The sequence below is a fragment of the Amphiura filiformis genome, chromosome 16 (assembly GCF_039555335.1).
Source record: "Amphiura filiformis chromosome 16, Afil_fr2py, whole genome shotgun sequence".
Lineage (NCBI taxonomy): Eukaryota > Metazoa > Echinodermata > Ophiuroidea > Amphilepidida > Amphiuridae > Amphiura > Amphiura filiformis.
In genome coordinates this window covers 24,912,823-24,940,662 of record NC_092643.1, presented here as the reverse complement: position 1 = coordinate 24,940,662, position 27,840 = coordinate 24,912,823, and the positions used below count along the sequence as shown (strand labels likewise).

Genomic DNA, 27,840 nt, shown 5'->3' with positions numbered 1-27,840 from the left:
GTAAGTACATGGTTTGCTGTAGCACCTCATGGTTCTGTTATACAAAAGTAACATCTGTTGATCCCTCCAAAAGGTTTGGGTCTGATTCACTCTTCTTCATCTGCTCACTGTAGGGGAAGAGAAAATTCAATAATAATTAACTGCTCCAACAAAAAAGTCAGTTTTTTCATAGTTAAATACACCACTTGACCCCATGCTCCTGCACATCCGTAACTTGTAACCATACCATGGGAAATAAACAGCAACTATAACTGGCTAATATATATGTAACCAAATACCTGGTTAGATCAATTTTACCATATTCAGCATAAAACGTTTGGTATTGTTCATACTATTAAGGGATAGAATAGCGATGTTTTCACAGTATTTTATGCAGGATCTGAGAGCACATCAGACACACCAAATTGCACTCTGAATATGAGGATTGTCCTAATGATATCAAATAATTTTGATTTTTTGAAATTTGCGATATAATACAAATTATTGAAAATTGATATTTTTGACATTTAACAGTCCTCGAAGTAATCTTTATACTTTATACCATCATTTGAAAAATTTGAACTTTCGTATTGAAGATATACAGTTTTTCCCCAAAAGACCCAAAAAAAAGATTTCCCACAAAAAATACTGCGCAAACGTTGATATCCGATCCCTTAAGGATTTATCCTGGATTACATTATCCCGTTATCACATTATCTTACATACAATGTAAGAAGCTCCTGCTACTGGGCCCGTCAATCTTATGCAATGCCTCATGATGATATCTGATCAGAAGGTGCATTTATAACAACATTTTCTTTCAAGCTGAATTGACCCTCAATCACTTTGTAATTGCGATAATGCTCAGCTCTTTTGCATTTTTTTAATGCTCAGCTCTTTTGCATTTTTCCTGGCGACTGCAGACGATGACTTTCTCCAAATTCATTACATAATTATTGAAAATACCACAATGAATATATTTAGGACATCCAAAAGTGAATGATCAAGAAAAGTTAACTAAAATAATATATCCAGTTGGTAGCAATGCAGTTCATGTGAAAAATAACATCTCTCAGGAGCTGAATTTTTTCCAACGCAAAAGCGATTTACTTTTCTGCAAAAAAGATTTGCTTTTCTGCCAAAGGGATGATATAAATTCAGCTTGAGAATACTCCGACAGTAAGGTTAGTGGCTCCGTTTTGTAAACCATAACTCAACAATCCAACTCAATCAATCTTGCAAATTGTTGGGTCATACAGACACACACACCCTGCACCAACACCCATGTTTGTACCGGCAGCAGAAGATGTCATCAACCCTCCATTGAGTTATTACTATCCAACCGTGGACACACACATTTGGGGTTTGCCTTAACATGGGCGCAGTTAAGTTATTACTATGCAAGTGTGAACTCACCCTACACTAACGACTGCTGTGCCTATAATGCATTCTTCTTATGCCATTTAAGATCTAAAAACACTGTCTAGGAACTGTGGATATCCAGAGTTCCTGTGCGTCCACTGTTGTACAAAGATTTCTCATGTGTGTGTCCTTGTTTGCCATTGTTTACAAACATAATCCCACTGGTGTAAACAATGGCAACCGTGGACAGTGTGGGAATACACCACTATTCATTATCCAAGTGCAGACTTGCACTACACCTTCACCTTTATGTTTGGTATGCTTTTGATCTAATAACAATATCCACAACTCTCTTTGCACCATCGTTTTTGGCTAATATTGGGGTTACAGCTAGGTTTATTAGGTTAGGGATGAGGGATGGTGCCCACTGCAAAGCATATTATAATTACAAAATATTCCAATCATTATAGCAATGACAGCCCTCAATTACAATACCTCATCACCATCCATTGACTACCAAGCAAACCACCTATAGTCCACTTGGCTTCATCGAGATGGTAGTGTCCGCCCACATGTGATACACACATGATCATAAGCAGTGTATCTGTCGGGCATAGTTGCTTCGAACCACATTACACGCTACAGATGATTGATTGCGCTTGTATCACATGCCAACACTACTGTCTCAATGAAGCCATATTGACTATATCAACTGCTCAGTGCCAGAAGTGGGTAAGTGCAATAGCTGCCCTGTGAACATTTGGCAATTTACACACAGATATTGTACTCATCACACATGACAGCTACACATGGCAGCTATTGCACATACCCACTTCTGGCACTGAGCAGTCAATATATATTCCAACCTGCCATCCATGAAGCATCAAAGAAAACCACCTATATATATGAAGTCATCAGATAAATATTTTACTTATGTATTTGTTCCATCTATTTACCTCTGTTATTCCCGACAAAGTCTTTTCCTCTTGCAGACTTCGAGAACGCTGCCGTCTATTTTTATTTTCATAAATGAAAATCACTTGTCATATATATCTCACCAACTCATTTTGTTACAAAATTTACAATAATCACATGGGAATAAACCAACCCCATATTTTTCACAAAATCCTATAAATAAGGGTGCACCTGGGTATATGCTCAGAGTTAAATTTAGCTTGATAACATCTAATGACACCTTTATTTCAAAAACTTAAATCACACAATGGTGCCCATCCTAAAAAATGACCATATGAATGGTTATCCGAGTAGAATTAGAGATAGTCAAGAAGATGCTCTATACCAGAGATGTCCAGAAGCCACAGTGGCAAATGCCAACAACTTTTTGAGGGCAAATGAAAATTACATATAAACACATCAACAAAAATAAGTCCCCCTCCCAATATTTCGTCATAGCATTGTAAGGTTTCGTTTTGTACCAATAAAACTAACTTTGAAATAATTATATGACTGTTTACTAAATGTTGGGTGAAAATGAAAGATGTCCATGACTTCAGGGCTGAATGAGCCCATATTGAAGACAAAAACTGCCCTTTTCAAAAGTAGGCCTATAGTTGTCACAAAAGTTGATTCATGGCTTGTCACCCATCTTGATGCAGAGCTCAGCACAGTGAGTGGTAAGATGGTCAGTCTCATTCCTTGTCCCAATACACCTTGCAGTTAACAAGCATAGGCCTACTTTGTGACTTTTGGAACGGGCAGTTTTTGTCTTTAATTTGGGCTCATTCAGCCATGAAGTCATTGACATCTTTCACTTTCACACAACACTTAGCAAACAGTCATATAATTATTTCTCAGTTAGTGTTATTGGTACAAAGTTTTATTCTACGATGTTATGATGTAATTTTGAGAGGGGGACTTATTTCTTTTGATGTGTTTACATCTAGGGTAACATTATAAACCTAGTGCTATTAATCATGTTTTACTTTAACATCATTATCAACTGAACTGTACAACGATCATACAGCACATATTCATATCTCAAAAAGCTGCCTTGTGATTTTTTTTATTATTGTCATCAAATCATCAAATTGTGATGCAATACAATAAAATTAACTTTAGATATTAATGTTGATGTATTATCACAATATTACAATTAAATTCATAAAAGAAAAGAGCATGATGATAAAATAACAAAATGAAAATACAACAGTGATAGCTAAAATCACACAAGGCAGCCTTTTGAGATACGACAGTATGTGATGCAGACGACCATAATCCCGGGGGAGGCACTCCAACTTTGGAGGTGATGCGTATGTAGGGCTGTTAAGACCCCCTTTTTCAGCGTCACTGTCACCCAAAGACCCCATATTTCTTTACGAACACATGCTCTGTCACCTGAAGACCCCCTATTTTTTCATTTGATCTGTCACCCATAGACCCTTACTTGTTCAATTTTAACAGCAATTTCATCTATCACTGATTTTGTCACTTATTTTGAAAAATCAAAGAAATTTGAAACCATTTGGAACTAGAAATTCGATTTTTGAGGTTTCTGTTACGCTGTTTCAAGGCTCACCCAAAGATTCCATTTAAAAAAAGGTCATGTTCTCACCCAATGACCCCATATTTTTTACATTTTGCTCTCACCGAATGCCAAAATCATTCTCTCACCCAATGACCCCATATTTTTTACATTTTGCTCTCACCGAATGCCCCTTGGAGCGAAAGTGCCAGCCCTACACCTATATCCATTTCAAATTGAAGTGCCCCACCCCCCGGGCCATAATCATGCCCTATACATACTTTGGTTTCGATATGTTGGTACTGAAGATTGTTGGGCCAGCCACACTTTTGGGTCTGGAATGTTTGCTCTTTTTACGTACTTTGCCCTGGCTTGGTGGTGGCATCAACTGTGGACCAAGAAACAATATATTACTTGTAATTCAAATGATCAATAGAACATGGATGCAATAAAGATATTACACCTGAGAGAACTAAATTATGAGAGACATGTTATAACAACTGCTGTAAAAATTAATGGAAAAAGAACTGCGCCGGGCACTGAAAAAATTTACACTAAAGTAACACATGAACTAAACAAGCTACAAAAGAGTAATATCTGTCTTACATAGTGCAGGAGGGGTGTTTGAGGGGGATGCAGAGCTCCTGTTCCCGTGCCAGAAGCTCTGCATCCCCTCAGACACCCCTTGCGTATGGATAAGAAAAACTAGTGGCCGTTATGTTGGAATTCATTTTGGACACCCATTCTCTTTTGTTTTAAGCAATGATAACACTAATAGTCACTCACAGTAAAATGGTCCACAAAATGACTTCAATTGGGCCCTTATTTTCCTCATCTTCCTCAAACACCCCCCTTGGAATTGGATCATGTAAGTGCAATGCAATGCCGTTTCGCAGCAATTCCAAAATGGGCAGCAACAATTTTATTGTGCCCTATCCCCTTTACAAATTCCTAGATCCACCACTGAGTGATTGAAAATGTGATCAAATATGCAAATTAATTATGATACAGCTGTTCTGTCCATTGTTAAAAATGTGACTCAACAAAAGTTCAAGTTTGGGGACGCTGTTAATTTGTCTCATCTCATGGCATGGTTCACTGTTCATCACATAAATATATGGAAAAAAATGTGGAAAGTGGGAAGCTCCTTCCCAGGAAATTTTGAGTAGAAATGAAGGTCCTTAAACAAAGAAATACATAAGAATTTGGATTCAACAACTCCTCCTATACCTTTGTACAGGAGCCAACCGTTATTAATCCGTGATGAATCCACACTTTTACTATAGCATATACGCGAACACAAGCGCGACTACGCGTTACGCGAGAGCGCATAAAATTCGTCATGCCTGGAACCTTTGTGCGTATACAAGCTTACAAGTTGAATTCAGTATTTTTCAGGTAGCGGCTAAACTTTGCCGTTTTATTCTGTAGTTTATTGCTGATATTAACAGAGAAATCATCGAAGTTTTTGCAAGACTTAGTGACAATGATTAACTGACATTTCCTCGTAAAATAATCGTGAATTATACGATCTTTAGCTTCTTTTCGTTGCTGAAAGGGATTCAATCATGTTTCACCGTTGTTCATCACCGTTTTACAACTCGCGTCCGGCGCGTCTGCGTGGTATACTTCGCTCGGGCAGCTAAAGTGTGGATTTAAAATGGAATAACCAAATTTTGATGTTTTAATCACCTACCATATCATCACTAGATTTGTGATGTCCTCTGACATGCAAACGAGGAGAACTGGATGGTGAGTTTCTTGGACTAGTTCTTGGACTCGTTCTTGACATTCTTGGTGATGCTGGCGGAGTCTGAAGAAATGACCCATGCATATATTGCTCTGAATCATTATCATCCAGGCTGTCAGCAGACCCACCAAAGAGACGAGAATGTCTGAAGGATTCCCGGATCTGACCCATCACTGATTTCGGTCGGGTCTTCACAACTTCATGAACGATGCGTTGTTGTCTGGTTTGGAGTCTATTAAGTACAGCTGCATGTGTATGGAAATCAAATAAAATAATAATAATAATACATGCAATTTATTAAGTGCCTTATAATGCACGCAACCACAAGGCGCTTTACAAGATAAACAAATACAACACTAAAATTACAATAAATTATTAATCATTAATTATGTAGTCAAATCCAATTTTTTACCCACGATTTTAGACAGTTTCGTCTCCAGTTCGGGAGACTTCTTCAGTAATGCTATGATCCACCTACTCTCCCGCGAAATTTCTCATTTCTCGGGTGCACAGTTCTTAACAGCCGATCATACATGAACTTAGAGAGTAGATGCCATCAAATACACAAGGGCAAAAAGACAAGAATCTCTTTCAGAACAGCACAAATAGGCCATTACAGACCACGTTGCTCAAAAGAATCACATTATTAACTGAGAGGGGGCAAGCATAATTGACAAGGACACCAACAAGCAAACCAGATGGATACGCGAAGCACTTTGGATCAGAAAGAGGGGCACCCAGACTATCAACCGTGATGAGGGCATCTACTCTCTAAATCACATATATGATCCACTGTTAAGAACTGTGCACCCGAGGAATGAGAAATTTCGCAGGGGAGTAGGCGCATCGTATTACTTAAGAAGTCTCCCGGTCGAAACTGTCTAGAATCGTGGGTAGAAAATTGGATTTGGCTACATAATTAACAAACTTTATGACCATTGTCAAGTTTAAAGTAAATAAAAAGTGATGTTACCTTGTGATGTTTTACCTTGCACCAATTCTGTAAGAGAATGAAACAAAACGGAATTAGAATCTGAACATTGGTTGTAATATATTAATTTTAAAATAAAAAATGTTTATCTATTTTTATAAATCCCAAAACCTAGGGTGGAGGTGGGGTGGGAGATATCCCATTCCAGTTTTAACATCACCAATTGGTATAACATGCAGAATGAAAATTAGTTATACTTTTTTTAAATTTGAAATTTAAGGGATCTAAAATGAGCGTTTATTGCGTTTCGACAGTATTTTTTGTGGGACATGAGAGCACCTCGGACCTATCGAATTGCATTCTGAATATGAAGCATGTCTTTCTGATATCAAATAATTTTCATTTTTGAAAATCACAATATAATACAAATTTTATGACAAATTATAAAAATTTGATATTTTTCAAATTTTGATATATAACAGTCCTCGAAGTAAATTATATAAATCTAATGATATATTCTTAAAGTGTATGTAGCAGGGAGGAAAAGCCGACGGTCAATTGAAAATTTTGACCTTTCATATTGAAGATATGGATTTTTTTCCCAAAAAGACCTAATTTTTTGGTGTTTTGGGAAAAAAAATCCATATCTTCAATCTAAAGGTCAAAATTTTCAATTGATCGTCGGCTTTTCATCCCACCTACATACACTTTAAGTATAAATCATCAGATTTATAAAGTTTACTTCAAGTACTGTTAAATATAAAAAATATCAATTTTTAATGATTTGCCATAAAATGTGTATTAAATTGCTAATTTCAAAAATCAAAATTATTTGATATCAGAATGACATTCTTCGTATTCAGAATGCAATTCGATATGTCTGATGTGCTCTGATGTCCCAAAATAAATACTGTCCAAACGCTCATACCCCAGCCCTTAAAGCCACTTAAATTTCTTTAGACCACTCTATCAATACCACAAAGGTAAAACGATGAGCCCTGATTTGTAGCTCACTAAATGACAGACCCATAGCCATAGCTTCTAGTGCTTGATTCTAGCACTATTCGCCCATTGCATGTTTTCACCATATGCAAGGAGAGGCTTGAACTGGTAATAGACATAAAAGGAAGAATTACATAACTTTACACATTGTTATACTGGTTCACTTCCCATTCATGTCTCTTCGCACATGATGGAACTGTGAAATGGGCAAATTCTTACAAGCTCTTTAACCTTTTTCCCCCATCTTCCTTTTTCTCACCACTAATCCAAAACATTGAAAATTTAATCCCCCTGTCTTTGGGCTGTTTGATCTAAGCTTACTTAACATTTTGAAGAATAGTCAGGGATGGAAAAAGTGCACAATTTCCCACTATTTCTTATGTATTTCTTTATTTAGAACTTGAATATTACGGGAAAAGGGATAAAGAGCTTGTAAGAATTTGCCCATTTCACAGTTCCATTATATGCAAGGAGACATGAATGGGAATTGAACAAGTAAAACATTGTGTAAAGTTATGTAATTCTTCCTATCATATCTAAGAATCCACAACACTGGGCTATCCCAGTTGCAATCCATACACCCCCTATGGAAGACATGACATTTATCCTCCACACAGGGGGTGTAGGTTTTAAATGGAGTCACCCATTCAGGTAACCCAATTGAAATCTTACACTGCATCAGCCCTCGAATTAACCCACGGCACCCATGGCATTTTGCCGTGGGTGCCCAACCCCACTGCCGCAATGCCCTCAAAATATGTCCTTTACCCAAGGCAGTCACTTGTCGTGCCCTCTAATGAAGTTGCCGTCGGTGCCCCAGCCCTGCCCCTTCATTATAAAATCATCTATCTATGTTTGTGTGTGTTTTCTTCACTTTTAAGAAATTGCCTTGGTGCCCTTCTCAAATTTTCAACAGTTGCCATGATGCCCTCTTGAAATATTACAAACTGCTGTGCTGCCTTGCCTTTTCAGTGAAAATCCAAGGCAATTATCAACTTGCCCTAAAAAACTTGCCGTGCCCCTTCAGATCCTTAATTCGAGGGCTGCACTGCATGTGTGGGAATTTAAGGTGGTGTCTTCAGTGTGGATTTCAACAGTAATAGCCTTTTCAAACATTTTGGCATAAGCCAAACTGCCAAACTTACAATGTTATCAACCCTGATATCTGACTCTCTATTTAGCGTTTTTCTATTGGGAGTAAAAAAGCTGTAGTATTACGGTTTACAATTAAAAAAGGCCTAGCAGATAAAACATCCTCCAGCATTTGCCTGCTTTTACTAACATGACTTTCATCCAGTATTTCTGAGGCGTTTATCCTTCAAAAAGTATAATGCCGGAATAAAAAGCTGCCAGTTAGCACCAACAGAAACTTTTTTGGCTGCAGATAACCTTTTGCCTGGTATTATGCAAATGAGGTCTATAGTGTCGAGCATTTAGAAAAATACATTCAAAAGCTATTTTCCCATTTGCTTCTCATCATCCATAATAATACTATAAGGTCACACAAGTTTTTTCCCATTGTAAAATCATATTCATATTAAGACATGAGCAGCTAGCATGTGTCTATACTAGACGTGGACTATGCATAAATGGATGGTTGTCGATTACTACTCATGACTGATGATATTTGTTTAACTGAGCCAGTTTGTGCTGCATTAAAAATCAAGTACATATAAAACTTTAATGTGTCAGCATTGATAACCAAAGACTTTCATGGACCTTGTATATCTGAAGACTTACAAACCTGTAATATTATGATTTTGATAATCTGCAAGAACAATGAGCGAACGCTCACAATTCGTCGGTCGCAACACATAGTGGCGTACGTGAAGGACAAAAGGACGAAATATGTCTCCGAGCAAAACCTTTTGAAGGATATGCTACTAGTAACAGAGTCGATACTCGTCCATTTTTATCTCTCAGTGGCCCGATTCCATTTGAAATTGAAGTTTAAGGTTCAACTATTACACTGTATCTTTAATAGTAAATAAAAAATAACTATTATAGGATAATAGCTAGCTCTAAACCTGTACGCCACTATGTGAAACGGAAAGTTTGAAAAATCACTCTACACCACTATATGTTGCGTCCGACGAATTTTAAGCTGAGCTTAATGAATTGTGCACTGACATCACTGTCTCTCTGAGAAAAAAAATGCTATAGCCCTATTGGAATGTCCGGAAGAGGTTTAAAACAATTTTTCAGATTCTAAAACCTTCTATTCCCTGACATCTACTGAACATGATATGCTGAAAATTCGACTATACTATTAAAACAAAACATGGTTTTGTGAATAAATACATTTATAAGTCAACAAATTTGTGAAAACTGAATTAAATTAAAAAAGGGGAATATTAAACACATATTGGTATCAAAACAGAAACAAAACTACATTTTTTGTCAATTTTATATATGAGAACAAAAGACATAACAATAAATTTGTGAGCATTGGATAAGCAAAATAAAACAACAAATGAACATATGGAAATTTAAAAATGCAAACAAAACAAAACACACATAAAACACTGTGGTATCAAAATGGTGCAAGCAAACTACTTCAAATGGTTGAACTTGACTGCAAAATGCATGCGTGAAAAGTGCAAGATTATAAAATGTACACAAGGTTAAAATGCAAATAACACAATAGCTATAAATGTACAGTTATAACTATCTATAATAAATACTAATGTTAGGTAACATTAACTATGTATCTTGTTTAAATCCCAAATTAATATGATTTAAACAAGCAACTATTTTAACTTTTGATTGACCTGAGGCAATCAATCTTTTCCCAACTTAATGATTTATAGGCGATTAGGCAATAAGTTCTTCACCCAATACCGCTCATGAATATTCATCCAAATTTCTGTGAAATTAATCGAAATTGGTTGGCTTGATAGCCTATATGTCATGCCTAGCTACTGATGTCTATTTTTACAACCAAACAACTCATATTTCACCAGCCTTTGCAACCAAACTACAATGTTGCCTGTTTTTGCAACCAAACTACAATGTTGCCTGTTTTTGCATCCAAACTACAATGTTGCCTGTTTTTGCAACCAAACTACAACGTTGCCTGTTTTTGCAACTAAACTACTGATGTTGCCCATTTTTCAGCAAAACTATACTGATGCTGCTTGTTTTTACACCCAATTATTGTGCACCAAATTATTGCGCACCCAATTATTGTGCACCAAATTATTGTGCACCAAATTATTGCGCACCCAATTATTGTGCACCAAATTATTGTGCACCCAATCATTGTGCACAGATCATGTCTTATGCTGGTTTCATACTACCCTGCCGCTTGCCGCTGAGCGGTGTGGCGCACACGCATTGCAGACAAACGGACACAATAAAGGCTTGTCATTGGTTGAAAGCGCCCTGCTGCTTGCACGCAGCGGCAAGCTGCAGGAAAGTATGCTGGAGGCTTTACTACATTGTACACTTTACAGAATTTAGAACTGCTTCAGAAGTAAATGATTAAAATCATTTACAACTTAAAATAAAACTGGACTGGACTATTCCGGTTGAAATACATACACTCCTTATAGAAGACATGACCATAATCTTCCACACAGGGGTGTGAATTTAAAATGGAGTCACCCATTCAGGTAACCCCATTTGAAAATCACATTCCCTGTGTGGGAGATTAAAGTCATGTCTTCCATAGGGGGTGTATGGATTTCAACTGAATAGTCCATTATTTACACAAAATCAACTAAAAATAAAACTTAAACACTGCAAAAAACAGTAAATAAAAACAATATTAGTTCATGTGGTGATACAGATTAACATTGCACCACAAAACATTTTGGATTACTGTAAACAACCAAATTCAATTACTATGGTTATACACAACAAATCATTTGATAACCAAAGGGGAAAATCACAGAAAAGCATAAAAATAAAACCTGAGCTGTAAAATTAAGGTGCAACTGTACCATCCTCTGGTAGCATGTTAAAAATTAGTTTAACATGAAATGAAAACTGGTTAGTAATATTAAAATTAAAACACCAACAACGAATAGGCATTTTGTGATCCACAGCCCACCCACCTTACTCAAAAGAAAGTTTTTTATACCATCAGAAACCTTTGGTTGTTTGATACAGACATCATCAAATTTGTATTTTCTGTCTGTTGACAAACAGAAATTTCAATACAGTGGCCTATGGGACATCGTAAATAGATGTAATTATGTGTAACTGAGATTTACTTACGAATTCAATGTCTCAATCAACTGAAATTTTGAAAATAAGCTTTTTTTGTGGATATCACTGAACTATACCCTAAAAAGAGGATGCTAAAACCATGACATGCCCCTTTAATACGGCCTTTTCTTGAGAGCAGTTAGTGATGTAAAGGCGTCTATGTAGCTTTTTCATAGCACACCTAACTGCCAGTGCTCTGAGCAAACCCTAAGTTTAAAAGCTGTTACCCAGTAAAATAAGTAGTGATATTACTATCTGCACTTTAAAAAGTAATATAGCACCTAACCAAAAGTTTGATGACCTCCAATAAACGCAAACGTTTGTAAAAAAGATATCAGTTGATCTGTCGGGTTGGAATTGTCACCATTTCACACTTCTTACAAGGAGGAAGGGACGTGATCAGCCTCCTAACAAAAGCAGTTTCATTTATAGGATATCATCAAGATTTTGATTTGTTCCCTTTATTCAGGAGACAGCTAAATAGACTCAAGCTACACTGCACACCGCCTTATACCCAGGTTATATCTTGAGGTAACTAAATGTTTTTATAATTCTTACGTTATTCAGAAGTTTTATCAAAGATGGATTAGTAAGAGCACATACATTTCATGGCAAAAGGATTTATGTTACATTTATTTTTACTTGATACTCTTGGATTGTCAGAAGTTTTAGAGCTTTCAGGGTATTTGAAATATAACAAGTAAAATAACAAAAGTAAAAATATGTTAAATCCTTTTGCCATAATAAGCCAACTCAATACAGCATTAGTATCTTCTTAGGCTAAGAAAAAAATTGTTTGGTTGTCATCTCCAACTTTTTTGGGTAAATTAATTTCATAGTTAACTTACCAATGAAACCCAATAAGATGGGAATAAGAGTATCATCACTTCATGCATGTTTAAACCAATTTAAAAGTGTAAACTGTTTTAAAATCTACAAATCAAAATTTAAAATGCAACAATTCTAAAAGAAAAGAAAAAATCCAGAATTTCAAACGGTAGTGGTTTTTTGGTAGAGTAAAGATACAAAAAAGTTTTTTTTAAGTTTTCAAATTGGGCTACACACAGGGAGTGTGAATTTCAAACGGGAGTTAGCTAAATGGGAGACTCCATTTGAAATCTACAACCCCTGTGGAAGACCAAGGTCATGTCTTCCATATAGGGGTGTATGGATTTCAACTGGAATAAGCAATTTTGGAGCAAATGACAATGAATGGGTGATCTCATTTGAAATCCACACTCCCTGTGTGGAAGATTAAGGTCATGTCTTCCACATGGGGTGTATAATAGATTTCAACTGGAATAGCCCATTTGGTGCTATCGGCAGACAACCAAACAATTTTTTATTGCCTTATCATAATGTTTAAAAAAGTTAGCTAGCATTGCTTACCTTGTTGTGGCATTCATGATGAGACTAGTAGTGTGTTATCAGTAGCTTAAACAGGTAGAACTAGAACTTGTTTGTTAGCAAAGATGATGACATTGATACAAGACGAGACAAGACAAGACAGGATAAGACGGGACAGGAGAGAGATTTTATGCTCAGGGAAAAAAACAAAAACTTATGGAACATTTTAGTATGTAAAATTTCAAATAGAATATCAAATTTCAAGTTGAAATGGGACAAGACAAGACAGGACAGGGCAGGACAGGAGAGAGTTTTATGTTCAGGGAAGAAAATTACTTATGGAAGATATTGATATGTGAAATATCAAATAGAATGTCAAATTTCAAGTTGAAATGAAACAAAAAATAGAAAGTTCAATCAGAGTAAGGTCTGAGACCAGAAAGTATATAGGTAGTATAGAAAATATAATCACTAAGAATAAGGCACATCCTTCATGACAAATTTGTTTATCCCAGAATGAATTACAGAAATTACATTTTAAAACTGAGTCAGCTTACTGATTGTGATCAATTCTTTGAACTCATTTCTATGAGAGAGGATATCGTTTGAATAAATGTAAAGATTTATATAGAGATTTAAGCAGTTTATGTAAATGTAATAGATTTTATGAAGGAAATATATTTAAACTAAACACTGCAAAACAAGTCCACACTTGCTAGAGTGATATTAATTACTAAAATGATTCATTAAGAAAATAGATATGAACGAGTAAAGAAGTTTGATGCCTCACTGGTATAAAAAGAATTGCAGATTGTCCAGATTTTAATGATTTTGTGAAAATTGGTGCAAGTTGTAGATACCTATCTGCAGCTTTAAAATCTTCACATATTTCTATCCATTTCAATGCTCTTAATAAATCATGTTAGGAACTATTATTATGACCTCTCACAGAAGTGTGTACTGTCATTTTGTGTGGGTTTTTTGAATAGGGGTACTAGACTGGTATTATACAACACAATGGGAGAATAAATTGTTTCAACAAATAGTTATTTTTCAAAATAAGCCCAATACCAATCCTTCATTATTTCTTAACACCATTATGCTACCTTCACCAACCTATTACAAAAAAGTCACAAAGTTAGTTTATCTATATTTTATATGAATCTTAGTTCACATGTGGTTTATTATATACCATTTAGTATGGGCAAGCAAGTCTTTTTTAGCACAAAACATTGGAAATTAAAAATGAACAAAACAAGAAGTTGCACAGTTCTGTGTTACATATTCCTATTCTGTCTTAAGATATATATCTCTATCTCTTTATTAAGGGGTTTAAATACCATACCTCAAAGTTATCTTTGTCAACCTTTCAGTGCACTTTATGGTGGATGGTCATAATTTGACAATGTTACTACGCAGGAAAACTTGTGACTCACCCAAATATATCAGTTTAGTCCATTGCTATGACCATCATATTCGCAAAATTAAAATTATAAGTTGATGTGCCTGTCAGATTTATACTATTTTGTAAAAAGCCCATCTCTATACCTACTATGAAGTCCCACCAGAGCAGTTCTTCTGAGGTGAACCAAACCTGCCTGGTTATCAAATTAATCATTGACAAGGTTATCTCTGAATTAATAGGTGCAAATTGGTGCAAATTAGCATTAAAACATCAATTAGCACCTGTCATTTCAGAGATAACATTGTCACTGATTAATTTGATAATCAGGCAGGTTTGGTTCACCCCAGAAGAACTGCTCTGGCAGGGCTTCCTCTCTAAATAAGACATATCAATATAGGTTTCTACAGTAGATTCAATACTCAATCGTTTTCTTGGTTTATGACAGGGGAGGACTCGTCACTATATATAAATTGCTAAAAATACACCCCAAATGGCAGGCACACCACATTCACTAGGTGAAGAAGTAAAATCCATGACATCATTTTCTCATCACCCTGATGAATTTGATACTGTTACATTGACAAATTAAGACTTACAAAAGCATATACAAAAATGTGTGCTTAATTATTTACAACTGCTTAGTTCATTCGAATTCTTCATAATATATTACACTCATTTGTTAAATTTTATTCAGCTGAAATAAAAACAGCACAATACTTTTTAGTGTGTATGTCACCTGCTCCTACGAAATGAGCGTGGAGTCGCAAGTTGGGAGTTTTGAGACGTTCCAATTGTTGAGTTGATGTTCTTTGTTTGAAGACACCTGTATAGTGGTATGTCATTTGTGAATGTGGACAAAATGCAGGTTGCACTCATCACCTGTGCATGTCTGCAATATAGATTGAATACAATACCGCTCTTTTCAAAGATTCTAATCTTACATATATGCGAGTGATGCAGATGTACTGCATGAACGTAATATTGCAGTGTAATATATTCAAAACTTGTTTTAACCTTTAATTGGTATGGTAGTTAATCCTGTTACATCATCACTTCTACAGCGAATACAGAGTACAGCATATTATGTCCCCATTCAAAAAAAGGACATACCACTGCCAATACAAATGTCTTCAAACAAAGAACATCTACTCAACAGTTGTCTCGATACTCCCAACTTGTGACTTTATGCTCATTTAATGGGTGCAGGTGAAGGTAAATAATTCAATAAAATAATAATGGTTATATATACAGAAAATAATATCAAAATAATTGCTGTATTAAGATCTAGTACTTAACAAGTAGATTGTCACTACATAACTATTGCTACATAGTACATATAAAAGTAAACATGGTAAACACTGTCATTTTTCACCTATGAGGTACTTATGTATGACATCTGTACTGCCCCAGGGGTACACCACAGGAACCTCATTGAGTATACTACATACATGAAGTCACAGCGATATTCCAATGAGTTTTTTTTTCCACATGGATGCTTGTTTCTCTAAACAAAATTCTATGAAACTTTTTAATACCAGAATCTTTCAAGAACTTGGCCAGTTCCTAGCTCTGGCCAGGGTGTAATACAGTACTAGGAAAACATTCCAAGGGGAAAATAACTATGTTTACTCACATAATTTGTCATTTTTAGACATAAAGCTTTACCTTGTAACCTTGGTTTGAGTACTACTTTATAAATCAAAATATTAGCACTGGTAAGGGAATTTTGGGTACAAATTCGAAATGATTATAGATTAGGAGAACATGAACTGTTTTCTCAGCAGCCCAAATTCATGTCTCTGTTTTAATTTACTGTGAATGTTCTCCGTACAATGCTTAGACAACATCAAGCAAAATACATGCATTGCTCTTTCCTTATTGGTTATTAAAATTTGCCTGTAGTGTTTGCCGTAAATTGTAAACTACTTGTTCATTTCAGCATTTAATCTTTTGCCACTTACTAGGAATTCACTTCACTCTAAAATACAATAACATTATTAGAAACTTTGCTTTTCAGTTATTTGGCCCATGTACAATTTGCAGCATTTTATACAAGCTCTTAAAGTGATCATTTACATATAATTTTTAAATGGGGACAATTGACAAGAATCTACATTAATTTACAAGCTGTATTTTGAGATTCTGTTCAGATCTTGGTTTTTTCCCCACAATTTCATTTTATGGACTAATAGACTAATAATTTATGTGATGCACTCTGATGCACCACATCACTTGTGAAATCGAGTGACAGGTACAAATTGAGAGGAAAAGTTTTTAACACACACAATATACTTAATATTGTAACAAGCACACCACTAACATTAATTTGGTAGTCGGTTGGGAAAGCTTATTTACTAAGGCACAAGCATATTATAATCTCACACAAAGATATTCTATAAGGAAAATAGATGGATGCAGTGGGGGCGCCAGGATTTTTTTTTCGGGGGCATTGAGGGGGGCAAAGTGAATTTTAGGGGGGGCAAAATTGCCGCACAAAGTGGGATTTTTACTGGGGGCAACGGGGGGGGGGGCAGAGTTTTGACTGGGGGGCATTTGCCCCCTCATGCCCCCCGTGGCACCGCGATGGATGGCATTTAATTCAACACACATAGAGTTTAGAATACGGTAACCTAAAAAAATGGGAATTTACGTTTCTGACATATTATAAGCTGTCAATTTAAGCGCCGTTATCAGTCCTAGAATATGGGCGTCACTAGGCTAGATTGTGAACATGGTATTACACAAAGTGTGCTTGATGCAGTGGATGCAATAAGTACATGCTCTCAAGATCAAGAATTAAATATTTTGATTATACTAGTAAGAGCCCCTACTGAAATGATTTGCCTATTTCTTCATTTTCTTGTGTATTAAAATTCTAACCGCAAAAGGTAGCCATATATCTACCTCCAGTCACTGGTACTAGCTTTGTAGATCAGTTGTTGTTGTTGTGCTGTGTTGGCTTAGCGTGGTTTCTTGAGTGTACATATGCGGCACGCTAATCGCGCGCAAAAAAGTATGCACACGCACCAAGTAATGCTAAGCTAACACAGAACAAGCTGAACCTCAAAGCTAGTGCCGGTGACTGGAGGTAAATATTATATAGACTATAGATTTAGTCCTGTTTCACCATCGAGACAAATAATGAACTTGTTAAAATTTCCACATACAGACCAAAACCAGATGACTATAAACAGCCGTAATATATAATCTGTGAAGTACCTTATGTGATTCACAGAGGGCATGTATAATAAAAGAATTTCACAACCTGATTCTTCCTGCTGCCACACCCAGAGGTAAACGGCCATGCAGTTACTTCATTGGTACCCTAGAGTACCTGTGTGGTTACACATATTGGAATCACACATACAGTACATGCACTGGTACTGCACTGGTACTCTAGAGTGGCCAAAAAGTTGCTGGGTAGTAGTGTACCCTTTGGGGGAGGCAGCCATAGGAATCTGGTTGTGTAGTTTGCATTTGTCGTCACCTGTCAAACAAACTCAGATACGGTTTGTTTACGATTTATCATGATGATTGAAATTTCTAAACGAAGTTTAAAAAAATGTACCCTATGGTTGGTTTTTCATCTTCAAACATACAAACCACCAAAAGTTAGGTCTTAGTAATAGGAAACTTTCTTTCCTGGAGGCACCATGACAAAAATGCCTAGAATGGCTGCTTTTTGCCTTGTGAAAGTACTGACATCGTTCGCCATTTTCTGCGATTCCTTTTCTCAGAAGAATGCACCAGACAAAAACCTGTTTAACACACTACTAACCAATCACAAGCCATGGGGATTTTGATTGACAGTATAGTCAGATGCAAACTAGTTTCTTCATTGCTTATCATTTCAACCATGGCATAAATGGCTTTGCACTGTCAAGAATTGGATAGATAGAGTTGCCCACTCTATAGTCAGTATAATAAAAAGGGATGATGTCTAGTTATCTGATGTTTGGCACTATGAGAAAACCTAAACATATTCTGTATTTCAGTATAGATAACATTGACACTGATACCAATCATGATATAACATTATCATAGAAATGTAACAGGTCCTACTAACTCAATATCACTCTTCTTGATTGGTTCACGTTTACCGTGCTGATGCAGTTCAGGTTTAGTACTAACTGGTCCAACCAGTGCAATATCACTCTTTTTTAATGCTTCACGTTTACCGTGGTGATGCGATTCAGGTTTACTACCAAAAGCTCCAATATCACTCTTCTTAAATGGTTCCCTTTTCCCCTGATGATGTGGCTCAGAAGCGGATCGAACTGAATCAATATCAGCTCTCTTAATAGACTCACGTTTATGAGATTCTGGTTTATTTAATACAGATCTAACCAGTTCTATATCACTTTTCTTAATAGGATCTCTCTTAACCTGATGATGAGGTGTTGAATCAAGGCTAGTAAACCCGGGTCCTACCAACTCAATATCACTTTTCTTAAGCTTAAGTTGATGATGTTGTGGCTCCTGCTTAGAAAGCAGAGGTCCCATCAACTCAATGTCTGTTTTCTTCAGATCCTTCTTCTTCACCTTCAAGTCTATTGTCGTCACTACCGGTCCCTGGATCCTCTGCGATGCAGGTGTCGATGCGTTCTGGTTGAGTAATACTGCAAAAAGGTGGTGCAAAATTTGGAAGAGAAGGAAGAGATGGCATACTAGCAGTCAGGAGAGAGAGCATCGTGGGTAATTTCTTCCAATCAGTGGTCAGTCATCCGCATGCACTAGTAAAGTTGTCTAATACTACAAATGTTCTTCTCATTCTTAGAAGTGAAAGTTTCATACTACATGATGATAGACTATATGAGTGATGTCAAAGTTCACTTCATGCATGTGTAGTTCAAAGAACTTAGTCCTATGAATGAGAATGTGAACTTTGTAGAGCACAGTTCTACCACACCACAAAATTTCACTGGTACACTATATAATCAACACAAAGTCACTGTGTCAAGCTTCTTGAGGTTTGTCAAATGGAAAATTGGTGTGAAGTGTGAATTGAGCCCATATCACTTTTATCAGGTAAAGCATCATGAATTATCCCATCATATATCACATCAATTCATCCTTTTGCTAAACTTGATCAAGAACATAATGCAGATCACCGTTTTTCTCTTCATAGATGTTTTGAAACATGCCAGATGGACACCCAGTTAATTCATTGAAATCAAAATTTGTGTGTGTGCTAATCTGCAGCTATATAGAATACCCAACCATTGCCTATATATTAGGGATTATCAAACATGTGGCCTTCACCGCACACAAAAACTGTCATAAAAATCATCTCCAAAGACCTCATCATTGAGGCTATTGCCAACAATAATCAGTACCGTGATATCATCATAGAGATAGCAGGCATAAGTCAGATGACAGTTCTTGTGACTCCTGAAGACAACAAATGAGGATTAGCTTATGGATTATTATCAAAGAGGTAGAACCAAAGAGTACCAACTCTGCCATGTTTGTGTGTCACTCATGGAGGGCAAACAGTGTACTATTATTTTGCTATTCGCATGACAGACTTTGAAGTTCTTTGCATTATGCGAAGTACCAAAAATGCATGATAAGTGCTGTATGAGCAAACCATTGTAACACTCACACTTAAATACGATTATTATCGTTCCGTTTCAGACTGTAGCTGATAAATGCTGGAGTACACTATTTGCCCTCCATGAGCAACAAGCCAATATGGCAAGTTTGAAGTATGAGTTGGTACTCTTTGTGTCTAATCTCTTATTATATATTACATCATAATACTATGGATATGTTTTGGGTTATGGTAAGGATATTTGGGTAGAATGGTGGGGTATTCTAGGTTAGGGTTGTGAGATATTGGATTTGGGTAGTAATATGTTAAAATTAAGTTAAAATTATTTAGAATTAAGTTTACACTTTGGTAAGTAACCTATAATTGGAGGTACACTATATGTTTAATGTTCTTGTTATGGTAAAAACATGGTTATGAAATAATGCCAATGGTTGGGTATTATATAAATGCACTGCCTGTTATTACCTGCACATGGATAAAAGCAGTATGTCCTGAATCAATCACCTTCATCACACGACCAGTTTTTCACCAAAAAAAAATTGTTCATGATTTTGAACAACCTTACCAATAATTGTAAATTTAAACTTATGATCTCAACACAAAATTAAGACGTACCTCAAATTTTCGGTCACAACTTTGACCTTCATCTGGAGACTGGCAACCCAAGTCAGATGAAGGTCAAAGTTGTGACCGAAAATTTGAGGTACGTCTTAATTTTGTGTTGAGATCATAAGTTTAAATTTACAATTATGAAGTCTACCAACACAGATGAACTTTCATGCTAGTAACCTTACCAATGTTTGGATATTTCACTAAAACTGGGTACCAAAGTGCCATGTTTCAAATCAGATGAACAACAGTCCATGCAGAAATACACTACTATTTATCCACAAATTACATACAGTACTATTCATGCATGCATTCCCCATGTTTTTCCTCATTTTGTGCCTGTCATAATTTCCTGAAACCCAAATAAGTAAAGTATCTTCTCCCTTTCCTGAGGAACTGGACCATTCATGTGCAATATTAAGGATGCATAAGATAGGTACTGCCTTTTAAAATTAAACATATTTATGGCCATATTTGGAATCAGCATGAAAAATGCATTAAAATGAGTACAAACAAGCCTAGTATTGGTTCAGTAGCTCTTTAAGATAGCTCTTGATATTTTGAGGAAATATCTTGAAACTTTTTTATGTCAAAGCCTGTGGCTTCCATGCAGAGCACTATGATCTTCCATTACAAAATCTCTATCAAAGTTAACAACAAGAATTTTGTGGGTGTGGATTCTATGGTAAATCCTGGCCTTCATAGCCTGTTATTTCCATATAGTGAACAGAGCTGGCTTTGGCGAGTTCAAGGAGTTTGTCTTGGAGATTAAAAGAGCAAAACACTTCAAGAATTACAAGTTTTAATGAATTAAAGCAACCTGCTGACTATATGCTTCAACAAAGAGTCAATTTCACAAAGGAATGAAATGCAAATCCTATCAATTTTCACACCAAGAACTGATGCATTACCAAAGGCAAGGGGGGGGGTCATAAGATGCAATAAATATCTATACCCTGGTATAAACTTGTTTTTCACATTAATAAACTCACAATGGATACATACACAACTACTTACTAGTGTTGACAAAAAGAACATAATTATACACACATGCATGTGTCACTCACAATATCGAGGTTCAGTTTTCCATGTGCAGTGCTTTGCAGGTATACATGTAAACTAGCGAGATTGCATGCTACATGATAAACCAGTAACCAGTTGACGGTGTATGCATCTCGCTATACTTTACACTGAGAACCTGCACATGGAAAACAACCTTGATAATGTTAACTTAAGAGGTGGATGTGGAAGCACTGTGAGGATGGTTAAAAGCTGCAGACTACCATCTCTTCATCCATCAAATGAATGTGGACTCAAGGTCCACATGGGTTGAAAACAGAAAGTACTCATCCACACACAATCACATAATACCATATCCACATCTGCCTCACATCTAAACATCATGACTAACTGTGAACTATTGTTAACTTGCATTAACTTATTCAGTTTTCTCTTCTTATAATGAGAAGGAATGTGCATGTTGCTTTAAGGTGAGAAATAGAGTACCTGTCACATCATACATATCATGCAAATACAAGTTACAACACTCGGCTATTCCAGTTGAAATCCATCTACCCCCTGTGGAAGATAACCTTAATCTACCACACTAGGAGTGTGAATTTCAAACTGGGGTTACCTGAATGGGTGACTCCATTTGAAATCTACACCCCCTGTGTGGGAGATTAAGGTCAAGTCTTCCACAGAGGGTGTATGGATTTCAACTGGAATAGCCCATTGCGTTCACCAAAGAGTATGGACTTCAATCTTGGACTAAAAGGTAGCCTACAAACAACGACATACTCAATTCAATTTGCTACTTGCAAGCATTTTATGTACAGCATGGGGAAAAACAGCATAAACAGAAACTGTAGAAACCATACTTGTTAGTAAATAAACACATGTTTGTTCAAAAAACCAATGCTTAAAAAAAGCTTTCGAAAATATATTCAACAGCAGTTAGCGACAGCATTTTCAATCAATGTGTTTTTTTTAACTAAATTTGATTACACTTCCTTGTTTCTTAAGTAACTGGTCATTTGAAAGATAGCAACTTGCCACACCAAAATTTCACACAATGCATAAAAAAAATCACAGAAAATAAGCTCCACCAATAAAATGTCAAATATCACAAAAAGAAACACTTCCCCCCAAAACAATTTAAGGCACTTTGGTTGTATGTGCAACCAATCCAACTTATCAGAATATGCAATTCAAACAATGTTCATTGACAGTTAATACACATATTAGAACAATGGATTAAATCAGCATTTATACAATGCAAAATCTGTAATACTGAGTAAAAATATCTAAGAACATCTGACCATATTTCAAACATCATCGGGTAGCACAACAAATGTTTTATGACCTACTTGCCACACGGTGGGGTAGTGTGTGATCAGTTAAATTAATGTTCTTTGACTTTTTTACTCAGATTAAGGTATTCAAAGATTTCCATTTTCCAATGTTATTCCAACAAGAGATGGCTTCAGAATTTGACCAACTGTTGACTCTGCCTATTTCAAACAACTTGTAAAATGTGTTCTTTAAACCTGCCAACTTCCAAGCTACAATACAGTATGGTATCCTTCATGGCATATTGCAGTTGCTGACATCAACAAAATAATGGTCAATGTGACAACAAATAAATCATCATTTTTCTCTATTCTGCGCTCAATCTTACAACACTTGATGATGGGAAAAAGGAGATAGCTATTTCTAGATACAACACATTTACTTGATTGCAGCTGAACTCAAACAGGTAGCTGTCAACCTGCTATTAATTAAATTTGGAAGTCATCTCTTGATTTCATGCATCATTTATGTCAACAATGAATTAAGCTTATATACAGCTGCATACATATATGTTAAATTTGATCAACTAAGCATTAAAGGTAATCACATAATATAATTAGAAATTAGAACAAAGCACCTTAGTGGTACAGATTGGAACAACTAACACATTAGGGATGGCTACAAAACCCACCTGCCAGTTGACTGCCAGCCCCTGGCAGAACTAACGGTTGGGTTTTGAAAACATCTCTTAGCTTGATTAAGAGCATCAGGATAGGAACCTAGTGGTCCCAAGTTCAAATCCTTGATAATTTTACCCACTGGCTTTCATTTGTGATGTGCAAAGAAAAGTTTTAAAATGTGTTCATCCCTATAAACATTTCCATCACCAAAATTTGGTTTGAAATCTCAAATGCATCTTTGTACACACTGGTTTACTTAGAGATTCAATGAGATTCAAACAGATGGATTTCAAACCAGATGATAAAATATGTAAATTACATGCAAATTAATACTTAATTAAACCAATTATATTACATATTAGCTCATTACTAAGGCACAGATTACCCCGCAGATTACATTATAATATAAAGCACAACTAGTAATTTGTTTGACTTTTGACCATCACAATCAAATGGAACCTTTCAAGAGAGCTTAGTCTGGTCAATTTCATACCAAAAGACTATACTCTCCATAACATCCTATTTTTTGTGATAACCATACTTCAAAACATCTTTTAATACATTATTAAATATCATGCAACACAAAACACATTTATGGCAAAATCCTTTGATAGATCTCAGCCGGGGCTTGAACCCAGAACCTTGTGATCACGATCTTGTGATCAAGAGGCAGCCATACAACTTTACTGTGTTAATATGAGTTCAACTGGTACTGTGATGGTGATTGCTTACTTTCATGCATGTATATGTAATGGCTGCCTTTTATTAAACCTACATGAGGATATTGCCCAAATGGACTAACTTTGGTTAAACTGGAGTACTCAATGATATATATTTTACTATTTTAACACCAACTTCAAGGCAAGTACTGATTGTGACACTACAATCATGCCAACTACATACAATATCTATAAGTGATTTGTGACAATCAAAGGTCATATCCTTGACAACAAGAGTGCTTAAACAAGATGGCTGCCACAAATTTATCTGTTTTGGCAGCCATTTTGTTGTGCTATGTAAGGATATAACCAATGTATAACCAGGTTCAGCATGCACTAGCGTGCTTTGACAACATACAAATGTGAGAGAATTAAGTACTGTAAACACCACAAAATTAAACAATTTTAAAAAATCACATTAATTGAAGAAAAACACAAAATCTTCCCTCCTGTGTTTTTTCTCACTATCTGCAAAGTCATCCTAAAATATAATTTATTTTCTGATCCGTAAATACTTAAAACAACAATGCAATGATCATGCTGAGAAAATTTTGCAATGGGTATATTATTTTGTAGAAATTATAGCGATTTCTATCTTAATTCAAGAATATAATTATACCACATTTGGTATGTGAACTTCCAAGATCTTAAAAGAAGCATCCGAGTCCCCCGGGGGGTACTCAAGTTTGGTTTTGGTAGGGACGTGCCGCTGAGATTTTGGAAGTGGACCCATAAATATACCAATTTTTCAAAAAATTTGGACCCATTTATATACCAAAAGTCAAAATTTTCGGCCAAATTTTACCAAAATTGTCTTAGTTTTTACAAATTTTTGGAAAATTTTTGGAAAATTTTGAAAATTTTGGCTAGATTACGGAAAAATTGGGCTGTTTTCCGAAAAAATTGAGAAAATTTTGAAAAAAGGACCCATTCATATACCAAAATAGGCTTTGAAAAAGGGGTCATTGATATACCAGAAGGCTGAAAATGCTACCCATATTTATGCACGCCCTCGTATGGTCATTTGTACTGAGTACTTCTCGGTCCAGTCACAGCTTATATTCCAGGAATTACGGTATAATACACACCACTTTACAGATAGTGTGCTGTGTGTAGCTAATATCATAATCATGTGCTACCATGAAATCATGCACCATCAAAGACATTGGCAACAATTTACACCACCACATCAGCAACACAAAAAATAATCCAAATATTGACAATACAATCATCACAAATATATACTTCAAGCCAGAATCAACAAAAACATCTATTTTTTGGCAGATATTGGAATCGAAAGACTAAACTTTGGATTTCATTTACAACAGCATTCAAGTTAATCACTTATATGTACAAAAGTATATAAATATAATTTTTCTATAAAAAAATTATAGCATGCAATTTTTGGTAATAGGAATGCAAGTCATTATATCGCTGAGGTTTTCTAATGGGCTTTCCCAGTTACAACCCATACACCCCCTGTAGAAGACATGACATTACTCTTCCACACAGGGAGTGTGAATTTCATATGGGGTTACCTAAACAGGTGACTCCATTTGAATTTGACACTCCCTGTGTGAAAGATTAATGTCATGTCTTTCATAGAAGTGTATGGATTGCAAAAGGAATGGCCCAATTAATAGAAAGACTGATTTGGAATGGGGGTAAAAAAGTATAATTGTGGGATATAAACTACCAAATTGACATCCTAATATAAATATTTACTTTGGCTTCAAGTTGTTGATATTTATACTTTTTTCTACTTTTTTCCCTCTCCAATATTTTCTTCATTCAATTTCATTTTAATTCAGCTCATATCATTTCATTAAAGTTTTATACTAGATAATAAAGATTTTTAAAGTTCTCGTTCAATGGCTCTGACCAGCAGAGTATATAAACAAGATATTTTTAATTTTTAATATCTATACCAGGGGTTGTCAACTTTATTTGATCGAGGGTCACATGGGGGCCAATCACATTTCAAACATACATGCTTGACATGGTTTCCTTTACATTTTAGAAATGCGACCAAATATTAGTGGTTGCACCCCCTGATCCATAACCTAGAAAAAAAACCATCTAAACATTAACATTGGTATTAATATTTTAATTAGTAAAGTGGTAGCTTCTTAAACTACCCATATTCAGCCACCACTAATCAAAGAATGACGATTCTGGCACGCTAGTTTGGCGCTGCCGTATTCTTTTCTTTTCCTTTCGAAATGACATCCTACTCAATACTCTACCGATGGACGTGCTTGTTTTAGGCGTAGGTATTGTATTAGAGGGCGTTTCAAACCCGTTATTAGGGGTTATCATTTGTTTGTGTTGAGATTGCTGTTTGTTATATTGTTGTCTTGAGGGTTGTTGAGGGGTTTCAAAAGCAAGGGGGTCTAGCTTACGTTGAAGGAAGGCGTTGGCTCCTTTCTTTAGGTAGTGTTTGGGTTTCTTCCCGCTGTAGTCACGGATATCTACATTGGCATCTGAGAAAAGGAAAACAATGATGACAAAGATATTTAACTATTCTATTCAAATGGAAAGATAACTGTCATTACAGTCCAACCTCTCTTATCTGGATATCTTTTATATGGATCTCTCTGTTATCTGGCTGAAAAAAACATCAATGGCATACTTACAGCCAACCTCCCTGTACTTTATATGCTGTGAATTCTCGCATATTCATGAGGGCCAATCATTCGATCACGAGTGTCTAATAAATCATGCCAGTACGCTGTAGTGTTGCATGCCTTGTGTTACCTTGCAAGTCATTGTGTTTATGCAATGAGACTGTTTTCTCTCTTGCACTTCATGGAAAGATTAGCCCTTATTAATAGGTGATACTGGGACTTCATCTGCTGGTGGATATTAGTCGGTATGTTTTGTCATCTGTGTTGTGTATACTCACAATAATCTTGTATAAGAAACTGCATGACGGCATCCTTGTGATGTATTGCAGCAATATGTAGCGCTGTATAGCCCTGCAGCAGCAAAATGACAAATCACAATCAGGTGAAAATCAGAGCAAATATTTAAATGAAATTATACACAAAGTTAAATCCCAATTAAATGGGTGCTGTCAAATTAGCTCAAACGATAAAGTACTTGAATTGCTATTCTATTCTTATGGAAACAAGGTTAGGCTTGAACTGTACAAATTTTCTGAAAGGAACATCTTTGGAAGGTGAGATGCAGATTTCATATTTATTTTTCATCATTACCTGCACTATTATACTTCTTAGTATCGCAAGTACTCTAAGGGCGAATTTCTCGATAGGAGTCTTCGTAAGCCTTAGGCTTAAGGTGGCTTTGAGGCTACTAAGCCTAGCCCGCTCTCAAGCCCGAGTCTTAACTGTAGCTGGATTTCTTGAACATAAATTCAACCTGGTCTTAGTGGCCTTGCAGGCTTAACGCTTGACAACCTCGTCCCTTTCTACCAGCGACTTAATTGTATAGGCATTTGGAGGTAGATGTGCATAAGCTGTTGTCCTTCACGGTTTACCGTACTAACAAGGTTAC

General features: G+C 36.0%; 1 protein-coding gene across 1 annotated transcript; it reads right to left on the bottom strand.

Moving 5' to 3' along the window:
* LOC140135766 (uncharacterized) lies at nucleotides 1-27,315 on the bottom strand. The gene is made up of 7 exons (XM_072157383.1): nucleotides 27,230-27,315; nucleotides 26,727-26,807; nucleotides 6,547-6,573; nucleotides 5,520-5,818; nucleotides 4,105-4,211; nucleotides 2,298-2,352; nucleotides 1-107 (listed from the first exon to the last, which is right to left on the bottom strand). The coding sequence occupies exons 1-7, from the start codon at nucleotides 27,252-27,254 to the stop codon at nucleotides 105-107; spliced, it is 597 nt and encodes a 198-aa protein (XP_072013484.1). The 5' UTR covers nucleotides 27,255-27,315; the 3' UTR covers nucleotides 1-104.
* Nucleotides 27,316-27,840: the final 525 nt, after the last annotated feature.

Coding starts and splice junctions, on each gene's coding strand:
- LOC140135766 (XM_072157383.1), bottom strand. CDS start 27,254: ATGCAGTTTCTTATACAAGATTATT. Junction 4,212..5,519: donor ACAAATCTAGTGATGATATG/GTAGGTGATTAA, acceptor CTTGGTCCACAG/TTGATGCCACCACCAAGCCA. Junction 2,353..4,104: donor ACCAACATATCGAAACCAAA/GTATGTATAGGG, acceptor AAATAAAAATAG/ACGGCAGCGTTCTCGAAGTC.